This window comes from Octodon degus, unplaced genomic scaffold (assembly GCF_000260255.1).
Source record: "Octodon degus isolate 3935 unplaced genomic scaffold, OctDeg1.0 scaffold00054, whole genome shotgun sequence".
Classification (NCBI taxonomy): domain Eukaryota; kingdom Metazoa; phylum Chordata; class Mammalia; order Rodentia; family Octodontidae; genus Octodon; species Octodon degus.
In genome coordinates, this window is record NW_004524630.1 from 13,011,424 (window position 1) to 13,025,437 (window position 14,014).

Sequence of the window (14,014 nt, forward strand, 5' to 3'; positions counted from 1 at the left end):
TCCTCCTCTTCCTCCTCTTCCTCCTCCTCCCCCGCCCTCCTCTTCTTCCTCCTCCTTCCCGCACACCTCTGCGGTGTAGCTGGGATGCGCAGTCACACTGTGGGTGCCACATGTGCCTCACTGAGGGGTAGCCCAGCTCAGGAGACCAGGAGCAGGGAGCCCACCTCTGCCAGCTGGCTGAGCTATCTTGGCTAAGGTGCTGCGCCTCTTGGGGCCTCCATAGACTAACAGGGCTCTGACGACACGCTTTCTGATGTTGGCATTCCTCACTAAGTCTCACAACACCTTCCCAAGAAGGTCTGGAGAAGCCAGCTTAGGAGGTGGGCGCGGGCCTGCACTGTGGGCACCATGTTGATCAGCTTTGGGGTCCTTGAAGGAGGGGCTGTACGTGTCCCTCCTCCAGGACTGGATGACGTCAGCCTGGCTCGGTACTCACCACAGTGCCTGTACGTGGCAGAGCCCGTAAGGTCTGTGACTATTGCTCAGGCACTCTGCCCATCCTGCAGGGCCCCAAGGACAGGTTGAGGGCTCCTTCTAAGTCACCCTGTGGCCTGTGCTGATCCTCAGCAGGAGCCCTCTGATTTCCCAGCCCCCTAGGAGGCGTACAGCTTCCCTGGCTTTGCTCAGCCCCCCGATTTTCCAAGCACAAGAGGGCACTGTGGCATCTTTTGGGAATTAGAAAAAACACCTTGCCGCAGAGGCAGTTCATGGACAGATCCCTGGCAACACCTTCCTGGTGAGACTGGAGCTTGCATTTCCTAAAGAGAGGCCAGCAGGGCTGCAGGCGAGAGACGTGAGTAAATCACCTCAGAGGATTGGCTCTTTGGGCCTAGGCAACTGTGAAAGGGAGCTGTGGACGCCACTTCCTGACCTTATAAAGTCAAAGGGCTGCTGAAGTCAGGTTAGGTGGTGAAATGTGGATGCCGGCTACAAGTGACACCCATTTCCAGGGTGACATCAGAATGAGAATCTCCATGAAGCCAAAGAGCCCCACGCTGTGCTTAGAAAGTGGATCACATGTCCTAGTAGGCAGGACCAGTTCCTGGGCTGGCATCAGGGCCAGTGTAGAGGGTCTGGGGCCACGAGGAGCCCTCTGGAGCTCCTCAGCTGAAACTGGCATCTTGCTGTGACCTGTGGCACTCAGCACAAGGCAGCTGGGACACATTCAGCACCGTTTGCTGACTGTGAAACTAAGTGACTGAGTTGGTGAGCCAACAGCTCTGGCCGGATGGAGTTTAATTTTCCCACAACTGCTCCTTCTAACTGCTTTTGGGGGGCTGCTGGTGGAAGGGGGATGGATGGTGGCATCATCTGTGCCCTCTATGGGGGGCAGACAAGACTGGGGCAGCAGATAGAAAGCAGGGGATGTCAGAGGGCTGGGGGAGCAAGTCTAGGGACTGTGGCCAAGGGGACATCAAACCTGCAGCTGTTTGACTTGGCTCAAATGAACAATTCAATTTGAATAAACCATTTGAGAAATTGTCTTTGGAGGCTTGATTTCTGGGTATTTAACCTGGACCTGGGTCTTGTGAGGGAAAGACCTGGACTCTATATGAGGGCCACAAGAGGTGCCCAGACCCTGCTGACCGCCCTCCTTTCCTACCCTGCTCCTCCTGTCTTGGCTAAGTACGACAGGACTCTTGGCCTGATTCCTCCAGGGGGAAGTGCCACATCGCATGACTCCAGAGCTCTGGCGCCAAGTGCAAGCGGGCACACTTCCCTTGCACTTCCCTTCTCATTGTCATCTCTAAAGCCCACGGGAATAAAGAGAGCTAAGAGCGGGCAAGTGGAAAGAAATGACTAGAACAGTGGGCTCATCTCTCACCCAGGTCCCTCAGAGGCCAGGCTCAGGACTGCCAGCAGCCTTTTGTGGGCTGGGGCCCATGTCAGAGCTGACGCTCACCTGTGGGCGATCCTTGCTTTGACTGTGGTTCCACTTGGGCTCCCCCGGACTTGAAGGAGAGTGTCTTTGTCCCCTGCTGCTTCTCCAGCTCCCCTATGGAAGGGGGAGAACATGAGCACATAGAACCTTGACCTCCACTGTGCATGTGAACAGGGAAAGGAAGTGAGCAGGACAAGCAAGAGGAGAACGGGGAGTCCCACTGCATGCCGCAAGACAGGGGCCTCAGGGCCCACTGAGCCTGCTCTGGGAGCGGCAGTACCTCCATCTGTACATGGAAGTGATGGGACCTGACTGAATGTCCAAGACCAGTGGAAGAGCCTAGCACGAGGGAGGAAAGTTACCCAACCAGTCTGTGCTTCACTGGAGGAGAGGCCCTCCCTGCTGTAAGGTGGCCATTAGGAAGAGTGGTGGGAGGAAATACACAGAAAGCACATAGGACAAGGCCCGGCCCACAGCAAGTGCTCAGACAGTAACACATAAGAGCACTTGGTGGCTGGGGGTGTGGCTCAGTGGTGGCACACTTGCCCAGCCCCTGGGTCTGTCCCCAGCACTGTGAAAGAAAATGAGTGCGTGGCATGCAGGTCTTTTCTTAGTTAGTGACACCTGGTCCCCCATGTGCCTTCTGCAAGACCGTGTGTCCACAGTTGCTGAGAACCCTTGTGTCCTGCCTCTGTCCAGGTTGAAGGCCCACATGGTCAGGACACCTCCTCTCCCTGAATTAGAAATGTGTTCCTTCTTACTCTCTCAGTGCCGCAGAAAACTGCCAGTCACCATCCTTGGATACCTGACAGTCAGTGGCAGCTATTGGACAGTCATTACTAAATCATTCCTCTAGCTTCTGTGTTCCAGGAGACATAACTCAAGCTCCTTTCATGAAAGCCACTCTCCTGGGTTCCGTTTGCTGTCTCTCTGGCTGTCTAGAATCCAGGAACACTTCGCCACAAGCCCCGCCTCACCCCAGAACCAGAACCCAAATCAACTGTCTCGATCACAGGCCTCCGACTATTCATCAATGCTGCCTTTATTGAGCCAAGGTTCAGAGTGAAAAGAGCACAGACCGTGGAATCTGACTTACATGAGATGCCAGCTGCTCCCAGTGGGCCCTCTTGGCTTTGGATAAATTTGCATCCTAATTACATATAAGGAGTCAAAGAGGACCGAGGTGCGGCACTTGCTGTCACTGTGAGAACTCACCACACCTCAGTTTCTTTATACGATAAAGAGAATAATATGTACTCATGAGCGGTTGTGAGAATTAAACGATGGATTTAGCCATCAGCCCAGCACCTGGCACATAGTAAGTGCCCAATATACGGTCACTGCTCTTGGCTTTGTTTTTTCTCTTTCACGTTCTGACTCCTTCTCCTGCCTGCTTCTTGGCCAGTTCTTCACCCCACCAGCTGTTCCTTCCCTTTCTCTTTATTTGAAGACCGAGAGCCAACTTTTAGCCTTTGTCCCTGTTATGGTTTATAGCTAGTGTCCCCCACCCCCAAAGTCTCCTATGAACATAGGTAGGGCTCTTAGGAAGTGACTTGGGCTGGGGATGTGGCTTAGGGGTACAGCTCATGCCTTGCATGCACAAGGCCCTGAGTTGGATCCCTAGCACAAGAGAGAAGAGAGCGGAAGGGAGGGAAGGAAAGAGAGAGAGAGACAGAGACAGAGACAGAGACAGAGACAGAGACAGCGAGGCAACTGGCTTAGTTCACTGGGATTCAGAGCTGGGTGTAATGCTGAGAGGTGCATCCTGGTTGGAAGCGTGGCCCAGAAGGGTGTATCTCACCCGCTCTTGATCGCCTGCTGCTTCCAGCCCACCATGCTGTGAGCTGTTTTTTCCTCTGCCACGCCCTTCTGCCATGTCGCTCTGCCTTGGAACCAGCTGACTATGGACTAAAACCTCTACAAACTGTGAAGCAAAATAAACTTTTGTGTCTCTAACTTGTAGTTGGCAGGTATTTTTCCTCTGCAACAAGAAGTAACTAAATATCCTGTTTTTTTTTTTCTTCTATGGCCAGCAGAAAAGAATGTTCCACTCTTGCCATAGCAGATTCTGCCAAAATCTGCTCCTCTGTTACTTTGGGAAGGGATTTATGGTCTACCCCAGGGCTGGGGGAAGAAAAGTGCTTCCTGCATCAATGCCAGGGTCAGGAGATATGCAATCGCTTCCCAGGGTGGTGTGGAGTCACCTGCCACATTCTGACAGCACGGAGGAGAAGTCTTGAGAATATTCCAGAACAACAGCCAAGGTGCCTCTCTGAGTATCTAGTCTGGCCCTTGAACAGTATCTGTGTATGACACCACTGCCCTGGGTGAGCCAGCCCTGAACGTCTCCCTGCTAAGCTGTCACCTGAGTCCTATCTGGTAAGCTTTTGTTTTACCTTGATTTCGACAGTTTTCTTAGGAAACTATAGAGAAAAACCTCAGGCTCAGCACAGAAAAAAATCAGAAGGAACATTTACGTGGAGCCAACATGAAATGCGAATGGCAGTGGCTCCACGTAAATGCTCTTTCTGGTTCTTTTTCCGTAGTATAGAAGAACATTCTTAGAGCCTTCTTACTAGAGTGTGTATGTCTAGACTCTCCCCTTCCCTGAGCCTAATGTGTCAGATGGACTCAATGCAACTACCTCGAGGTCACTACGAGGACTAGCAGGGTGTAGATAAGCTTCATCACCCCGTAGGTGCTCCAAAATCATGATTAAACATCACGGTCCTGTTAATTGTCCATCTGCTTAAAATCCCCCACTACTTTCCCTATTGCCCAATCACTTACATTAATTTAGAGGCACCCTTCAATTAAGCAGCTACAAAAGGCAGAGTCTTTGTATTTTTCACTTAATTTCTCAATCCATCCTTACATAATTTCCTCTTCAAGTCCATAGGAAGCCTCTGTAATGCTTAACCGTAAAAGTCTGCAGCATGGTGCAGTCTTATAAGCTAGTACTGCTCAGTTCTTTTTTTTTTTTTTTTGCAGGGTTTCACTGCACAGCTCGGACTTGTAGTGATCCTCCTGTTTTCAGCCTCCCCAGTGCTGGGGTCACAGGCGTGCACCAGCATGCCCAGTCTCAGTCACCCTCTCAGCGTGCTCTGAGGGCAGGGCCAGCTATGGCACACCGCACTGCTCAATTCTTAAACCCCAAAGTGACTGGTAACCAGGGCGCAGAAGTGCAGCACCTGCTTCCTCTCAGAGCCCGACAGGGGGGTCACCAGGGTGATACCATGGGAGTAATCTGGAAACCAGCTCCGGGGAACCACCCGGACATATGAGGAGATCCATTTAGATTCTGAAAATGCCTGGGCTGGAACCATCTAGAAACCAAGTGTTCCTGAGCAGCCTGGATTCTTCAAACAGACAAAGAAAAGGAAGTGGAGAGACTGTTCTAGATTAAAAGCCATCAGAGAAACAAAAGCAACCAGATGCATTATGTGCACCTGGACTACCAAAGGGCAAAGCCTACAAAACAAGAAACGGTTTGGAGGGTGTTATGGTTTGGGTCTAGATGTCCCCTCAGAGCCTCATGCAGTCATGGAGGAAGCCTTCTAGAGCTTGTCATTGATTCATGGTCCAATGCCGGGATTATGGGTGGGAGTGCCACACCCACCCTGGGGTATACACCATACTCGACGTAACATGAGGGCCAGAAAGAGCCTTCTCGCCCTCTCCTCCCTTTTTGCTCTTGTTGCTTTTCGCTGTCTTCTGCCACCATGGACTGTCGCCCTTCTGTCATGCCACCCTGTCTTGGAGCCAGTCAGTTATGGGCTGAAACCTCCACAAACCATGAGTTCAATAAACCTTCTCCTCTTTAATTTGGCTGTTGGGGATTTTATCTCAGCAATGACAGAAAAGTAATTAAGACAGAAGGGGGAAAAACCCTCCAGCTCATGGACTTCTTGGGTTTACAGCTGCCAGATACTGGTCGGACATGTCACAAGAGACCCACGAGCACACCTTGTGCCTGATGGGATGTGCACACACATGTGCCTGCCCTAGTACACCTAATCTGATGGCAGAGAAACACCCATGTCACCTGTGATGGTATGGGGACAGCTGGGGAAGGGAGGAGGATCCAAGCAGGGTAGAGGAGGAATGGACGATGGTGTCGAAGTCAAAGTTGCCTGGGCGCAAGCAGCCCCCTGCCCATGGCCTCAGAGAGCCCGGCCCCGCACCCTTACACTCTATCCGGATCTGCTCCAGCTCTGTCACCTCAGCGATGGACTCCTTCAAGTCTTCCACGAACTTCTGCATCTCGTCCGAGCCCAGGGCGCAGAAGTGCAGCACCTGCTTCCTCTCAGAGCCCAACAGGGGAGTCACCAGGGTGATGCCATGGGAGTAATCTAGAAACCAGCCCCGGGGCCCAGACAGGCTGTGAGTGGCAGTGGGAGGGGACAGCGTCCGCGTGGCCTGCCCCACCCCCAGCCTCCACTCAGCCTCCCCAAGGCCCCTCTGCTCAGGACTTACACTCATTCTCAAAGAGGTGGAACTGCATGCCCAGCAGGCTGACCGACTTGCAGAAGGTGTATGTGGAGGCGCTCTTCTTCTTTGGACATAGTTTGAGGATCTACTCAAAATGGACATAAACGTGCACACGTGTGTGAGGACACTTTCACGATCACCTGGAGACATGTGTGAGCTCACCCATACATGTCTACAAGGGCACTTCAGATACATGTACATGTACACACTCATGGGCACATGTGTACACATGTGCACACACACGTGCTCTCATGGCTCAAAGCCCACTGGGGCAAGCCTCTCTGCACTGAAAAGCCAGGCCCCACTTCCTGCCCTGGCCTTCCAGCCATAGCAGATCTGGCTTCTCCTTTACACAAGTGCCACTCTGTCCTCCTTTCTGTAGCTTCCTAGAAGCCAGCTCAGCCCCACCACATGCCCTTTCCACTCACTGTTCCCTCTCCACAGCTCTCCCTGCAGCTTTTTATGCAGCTGAATTTAGTTTACACTTACTACTCTCATCTTAGAATACTACTTCCTTAGAGATGCCTTCCTATGCCACCTTATCTAAAAAAGCACAAATCCAGATAGCTCAGCGGATTAAAGCACCTGCTTAGGCCGATGCAGGGCCCGCAGTTCAATTCCCAGTGTTCCGTGCCAGCCCCAACCCCAGGGCGTGCTGAGAGGTGATTGAAACTGAATGTGGTGGTGCGTGCCTATAATCCTAGCGCTTGGGAGGCTGAAAACAGGAGAATCACTACCAGTCCGATCTGTGTAGTGAGACTCTGTAGACCCTGCACTAAATACATAAATAAAAATAAAAAGCACAAATCAAAAGCAAACCAAGTCACTCTGTCCTGTCACCTGGTTTACTGTCTTCATCGCTGCTTCCCCCATCTGATACGGTCCTGTCCGCTTGTTTCCTTAATTACTGTTTGGCCTCCATTCCCTATGAAAATCAGCACTCCACGAACCAGTTGCTCAGTGCAGAAACACTTCATTCAGCTCTACCTGAGACCTGCGCTCTGGACCTAGGGGAAAGTGTGGGTACCGAGCCCTACCCCCAAAGTGCTCATGCAGTGGTGTAGGAGGACAGTGACTCGCTCAGTCAGTGGAGCACAACAGTAAAAGAGAAAGTAAGAAAGGAGTAAATAAGGTCATTCCAGACACTGGCCAGTATTTTGGAACCAAAGAAATAGACTTAGGAGCCGCAGGTGACTGGCGGGCTGCCTTGCCTTGCGGGCAGGAGGGCTTTCCTGGGAGGCAGCAATGGGACCAAGACTTTCTGAAGCAGGGAGGTGGCCATGCCAAAGGAGTTGCCAGAAAAATAACCAAAGATGGCAGCAGTTCCTGGGACCAGTGTGCTAGGGCTGCCCGGGAGTGTGCAAGGAAAGATGTCGGGGGACCCAGGCACCCAAGGGAGAGCCCACATTTCTTTATGCACAGGAGTCTGTGTGCTCCCCAGAAGGGCTGTATACTTGCTCTGTGGGAGGAGGACCTTAGTGGCCAAGGTCAGCCAGGTGCTGGGGGCCAGCCCAGAAGGTGGCTAGGGAGGTAGAGAGAGGGGGTCAGGCCAGGGTCATGCTAGGGTTGGTGGTATCTTCCTGGCTCGTTCATTGACAGAGGATGGGGCAGTACTAGGGGAAGACAAATCTTGTTTCACCCATTTCCCAGCCCTTACACCGATGCCCGGCACATAGCTGAGGCACATAGTTGAGACAGACTAAAAATTGGTTGAATGAATATCCATTTTCAAAGAGAAAAGAAGGCACCCTATAGATGGAAATACACACACACACACACACACACACACACACACTCACTCAAGCCTCTTCTACCCTTACCCAGGGATTGTCAAGCTCCACAACGGCCCTTGGACCCTTCAAGACTGAGGATGCCCCTAGCCCAGATTTCCTGAAACCCAGAGAGGCAGATGGTCTGGGGTCTACTTCATTTCCTTCGGGAAGTTTAATCATGAACAAATCATTTAAGATCTCTGTGCCTCATGACTTACAGAGCAGGAATCTGCTGAGCTACCTCACACCCACGATGGACAGGTGCATCAGAAAAAGTGACTTAGTCACTGTGCAGACAGCCATGCCTCTAGAAGCTCCAGGCCCCTCTCAGGCCCCTTTAAGGTTTGTGTGCAGCAGGCCCCTGGCCCCGCCCCCTGGTTCCCGAGTGGGCGGGGCCTCATAGTATCGGAAGACCTGGCCCACCCAAGCCCGCCCTGGCGGCCCCTAGCCTAGGTCGCCCTGCTCACCACCAGCAGGTCGTTGAAGAGGAACACTTCTCTCTGATGTGCGGCCTGCTTCTGCAGCTTGTTCACATCTGTCACCTCGAAGAGCCGGCTGCAGCAGACCAGGCGACGGTGCGGCACCGACAGTACCTGGAACCCAGGCAAGGAGCTCTGACGCCTCCAGGCTGCATCCCTTCCCCAGGGCACCCATTTTCCAGAGGAGAACACCATGCAGAGACCCAGGGAAAAGAGTGGGGGTCCTGTTCCTATAGCAGGACCAGCACAAGATCACAAACCTCCTTTCTCCTCATCTGGGGCTCTTTACCTTTCATCACGCTTTTTGGGAAGCAGAACCAGAAGAGAAGTGGTTATTATGCTGGAGTGAGTGAGGACATTAAGGGGAGGGAAAAGAAAATTCCCAAAAGGCTTTCAGATTGTTCAAATCCAGACGCTGTAAGCCTCTCCCCTCTATGATCTTGAGGCCACTCCAAGGTCACAGGTGACAGTCTGCACGTGTGACATCTCAGACACTTTATTTTCTGCACACCAAATGCAAGTACGCAACAGCAAGGGGAGTTCTTGGACAGCCACATTGCAAATCTACTTCAGTGCCTAAGAAAAGCAACTCATTTGCAAACCAGTCGGGGCTGGCTAAAAGGCTATACTGCAGAAGACGCCTGCCTTGCACTGATTTGGAGAGGAAAGCCATGAAAGCCTCAGCTTTGGTCCCCAGCTCTCCTCCTTCTGCCTGAGCTAGCCACTCAGCAAGGGGACCGGAAGCTGCCCCACATCCCTCTCGTACACTGCAACAGCGGGTGCAAGAGACGCTGAGGAAACTAAGCAAGAGAGAAGTGTCTGGAACACAACAGGTGAAGGTTTTAAAAAGCAGGGAGCAGAGTGTAAGGAGATGCCAGGAAGGAAGAAAGGAAAGGGAGTAGGAGACAGCGTGGCTTGGCAGACATGGGAGAGGAAGCTGACCCTCGCAAGGCAAATGCTGCTCCATGGTGGATACTTACTGTCTTCATGCCCACAATGGACTTTTCCACCTTGGTGACATAGGTGACATGGTCCTCGTTGGACTTGAGTTCCTTCTGCTGTATCCTTTCATAGATGCCTACCACCAGCTCCCTGGGGATGTCGGCACCGTCATCCACACCTACCAACACAGAGGGAGAAAGAGGTGTGTGTGTGTGTGTGTGTGTGTGTGTGTGTGTGTAGAGTCAGAGTAACAAGTCGATCGGACTGATGCTCCGGGAGGTGGCTGCACCTTTGCCACATCTTGATCCAACAAGCACGGTGGCTGACTTCTCCTACCCACTAGAGCAATGGCCAACTTTGCCGCCAGGCACCACAAGCGCTACCCACTTCCAGCCTCCCAGCTGATGTATCGCAACAAGAACCTCCCACTCTGCGCGCTCTTTCTTGATGGCCAAAGGCAGCCTCTGTGCTCCTGGGATTAGCCTTGTTTCCCAGGTTCTGCTCTCATCTGGGTTCAGCCTGGCTTCTCCTGGCTCCACTGTGGGAGCAGCTTTCCAAGGCCTGTCTTGTTTTCTTTGGGGTTCCCCTTTCTTGGCCCTTGACTCCCCTGCAGGAGGGAGTTCTGTCTTAAGTGAGACCTTGTGGAATGTGTGACAAGAGTCACCCCTCAGCAGGAGCGTCGGGCTCTGGGGTTGTACAGGAAGCAAAGAGGAGCAGCTTGAGGCTGTGGTGATGCAGGTGACCGTGATGCAGGTGACCATGATGCAGGTGACCAGTGTTCCATTCTGTCCCTACTCCTTTGCAATGTTAATGCCCCAGCAGCCAAGTAGTACTAGCAGGAAATATGCTGACATGAAAACAAATTTCCTTTGGTATAGAAACAGGCAATTAGAATAATTCTTCTTTCTGCTTTTCCCAAATCTTTCTATATGTTTCTGTTATAAGTGGGAGAAATTTAAAATGGAAACACTTCGATAGCAGTTTTCTCAACCTTTGGGAGGAAGACATCAGGTCTTCCATGAGCGAGTCCCCTCTTGTCCCTGTTTCTTCCATTTGTTATTATGGTTTTGGTCAGGCAAATGAGCCTTTCAGTACTCTGAGGGTCTGAAAGAAATCTGGCTACAGCCAAGAAAAAGAAGAAAGATGAACCACACACAAGTTTCCAGTTCAGTAGCTTGCCTCTGGTCTTTCAGAATACCTGGTAAAAGGAATTTTTCCAAAAGGCATAGGGACAGAGAACAGAGGAAGGGACACTACACCCAGGGCCTGGAAAGTGAATGCATGACTGGACAGCTTAGCAAACTGAAGAAAACTGAAATGGGAGCCAGCAGAGAGCTTAGAAGCCACTGGACACCCCACCACAGGGCTCAGAACTGGGAGTAATTGGAGCTGGAGATAGGCAAGGAAGTTGAGTGGGCTAGAGGTAAGAAAGAAGGCTGGAAATCAATGAGCATCACTCAGGCTTCCCCATTTCCTCCTCTCTCTAACAGAAGACTGGTGCTTCATCTTCTGGGAAGGGTGAGCCATGATCTTGGGACTGGGGAACCCAACTGCCAGGCAGTGATAGAAATCTGCCCTGAAAATGGGAGATAAGATTATAGCTGTATGAGAGGCCGCTCACCCCATTTGTTAAGATCTCAGCATAATGGTAGACAGAATTGTGCTCCCTGGACAACAGAACAGACTTTTGTGTTTGCTGGGTAATCAACCACCATAAGAGAAATATCTAAAGATACTGTGGTACGGATCACCCCATGACACAGCTCACTTAAATCATCCTGAGAGAAAGGTCACAACAGCCGCCCCCACCCACGACCACTGAGGTTTTGATCATCTTTTCAGTGGCTCTTGAATATGGGAAGCGTGTAACACAAAAGAAAAAGAAATGGGGAAAAACAGGAGAGAGAACCCCAGGAGAAACGAAAGCAAGCAGGTAGGAATTAAAACAAGTAAGAACACATATCTTCAAAGAGACAAGAGAAAATACCGTATCTACAAAAGAAGGATAAAGTGCTATAAAAGGACATTTAAGAACAAAAAATAGGCATTAGAAGTGAAAAATAAGATTTTTTTTAAAAAAGAGTAGAATGTACAGTAATTAACCACTAAGGAGAATATATGCAGTGTGTTGTTGAATCTGTACTTCCGATTTGATTTGAAACTGTCTCATTGCTATCTGTTTATCAAAAAAATTTTGAAAAAAAAAGAGCAGAAATGAAAGGCTTAGTAATGTATTAGCTTGAAGGATGAGACTGTGGTACATACAGCGGTGCCTCAGTTCATGAACTTAATTCTTCCTTCCTAGGATGCTGGTTGGAAACCAAATTGGAGGAGAACTGAATCACATTCAGTAGTTAGGCTCAGTGTTGACCTTCTGGGGAAATCTGATTTGGTTCCCATCTAATTCAGTTTGCGACCAGAATCATGGAAAAGAATTAAGTTTGTGAACCGAGGCACCGCTGACCCATGGGGCCAGCCAAGGCAAGGATGATGGCTTATACAGAACTATAAAAATCAGACCAAACAGGGGCTCCAACATCTGAGGAACAGGATTTCAAAAAAGAGTATGGAGGGGCTGGAGAGATGGCTCAGTGGTCTAAAGCACCTACTTAGAACAAGCTTAGGAAAGCACAGGGTCCGCGGTTCAATCCCCCAGCACCACATGTCAGCCAGCCCCACCCCCTGGCGGGCTGAGCTGGTCACACACACACACACACACACACACACACACACACACACACACAAATTTTAAAAAAAGAGTATGGAGAGCATGGAGAAAACAAATGACTAACTACAGTACCGAAGGCCTCTGCATCTGGGTTCCAAAGCCCACCAGTCAAAAATATATATTTTTTAAAAAATTGCATCTGTCATGAATATATACAGACTTTTTCTGCTCATCACTCCCTAAGCAATGTGTAACAACTATTTACATAGAATTTACTTTGCAGTAGGCATCCTAAGTCATCTAGAGAGGATTTAAAGTATACAGGAAGATGTACACAGGTTAAACGCAAATGATACACACATATATATATATATATATATCTTGAGTATTTTGAGTATTGGGGGTCCTGTCATTAATTCTCTAGGGATTCTGAGGAATAATTATATTTAATAAATCTCTGCATGATTGGAGGACACATGTTTGACTGAAAGGACCAACACACTACTAGGCACAGTGAATGAGAGAAGAACCAAAAGCAGGCACATGGAGAAAATTCAGAACACAAAAGGCAAACAGAAGATCCTACACGTTTTTAAAGAGAAAATGTGACATACTCGACGGTCAGAAATCAGCATGGCAGAACAGCTTGGTCAGCTAAACGCTAATGAGTAGTGACTCCCACATCCTATTTACATGTTTCCAAACTGTAATCCAATTCCTAGCAAACTTGCAATCCATGGTGAAGGGGGAGGGTGTATTTAGATCCTAATGTAAGATTTCTAATTTTTGTGTCTCTCTCTTTTTTTTAGGGAGGGGTCTACAGGGTGTTCAGGGTCTCACTACTAGGTCGGACTCATAGTGGTCCGCCGGTTTGCAGCCTCCCAAGAGCTGGGATTACAGGCGCGAGCCACTGCCTAGTCTCTATTGCCACCCTAGCGTGCGCCAGGGGCGGGGCTGGCACTGCAGGCCCGGGGACCGCTGGCAAGGCTCCTGTGCCTGCTTGCAGGCGCTTTAATCCCCTGAGCTATTTGGTCGGCCCTGATTTTTGTCTCTGATGTGCCTTTTCTCTGGAGTCAGCTGACACGCGGAAAGCTGCGACATCCAGAGACCACGCTCTTGTGTGGGAACAGGGTGAGGAGGACAGCGTGTGCCCAGCCTGGGCCAGTGCCTGTGCAGACGGAGCAGAGCGGGAGGACCCCGGGGAGGCAGCTCGAAGCTGAAACTCCTGAGAACCTCCCAGGCCCGCAGGGAGGGACAGGAGCTGGATTCTCCCAGGGGCGAGGGGTGGGTGGCAGGGACCCAGAGAGCTCAGCAAATGGGAAAGAAGACAAGTAGTGACTTCTGGGAAAGTAGAACCAGAAAGGAAAGGTCACCCTCCAAGACGCAGCTCTGGGTCACGCATACGTGTTCTTCATAGTAAGAACAATGGTTTCAGTGGGGTTGGTTTGGGGAAGGTAGGCAAAGACAAGTTAGCTTCTGAGAGTCTATAACAGGAAATTAAAAAATGACGCTTGTAATTTCGGTGAAAAAACGAATAGTAGTAGAAGGCAGAATAAAGAAAACCTAAGCGAGGCTGTCAGAGGGGATGGAATACGAAAGAACGTTCTTCGATGAAGGCGGGGACCCTTTTGTAACACAGGTGCACCAACGCGCATCTCCACACCCTGTGCAGCATGTATTTTATGCCAGTTTTTATTTATTTGTACAGAAAACTGAGGCCGGATGGAGAGCCTCTCTCCTAATGGGCTAAGTAAGGGAAAAGGAGAAGGAAGAGGAGAAA

General features: G+C 50.5%; 1 protein-coding gene across 1 annotated transcript in view; it reads right to left on the reverse strand.

Moving 5' to 3' along the window:
* The window catches only part of Iqsec3 (IQ motif and Sec7 domain 3), a 104,292-nt gene that overhangs the window by 4,257 nt on the left and 86,021 nt on the right, over positions 1-14,014 (reverse strand). The window contains exons 8-12 of the mRNA XM_004633396.2: positions 9,605-9,744; positions 8,613-8,738; positions 6,359-6,458; positions 6,073-6,234; positions 1,904-1,996 (exon numbers count right to left, since the gene is read on the reverse strand). Coding sequence (XP_004633453.1) covers positions 1,904-1,996; positions 6,073-6,234; positions 6,359-6,458; positions 8,613-8,738; positions 9,605-9,744 — 621 coding nt within the window. The remainder of the gene's footprint in view (positions 1-1,903; positions 1,997-6,072; positions 6,235-6,358; positions 6,459-8,612; positions 8,739-9,604; positions 9,745-14,014) is intronic.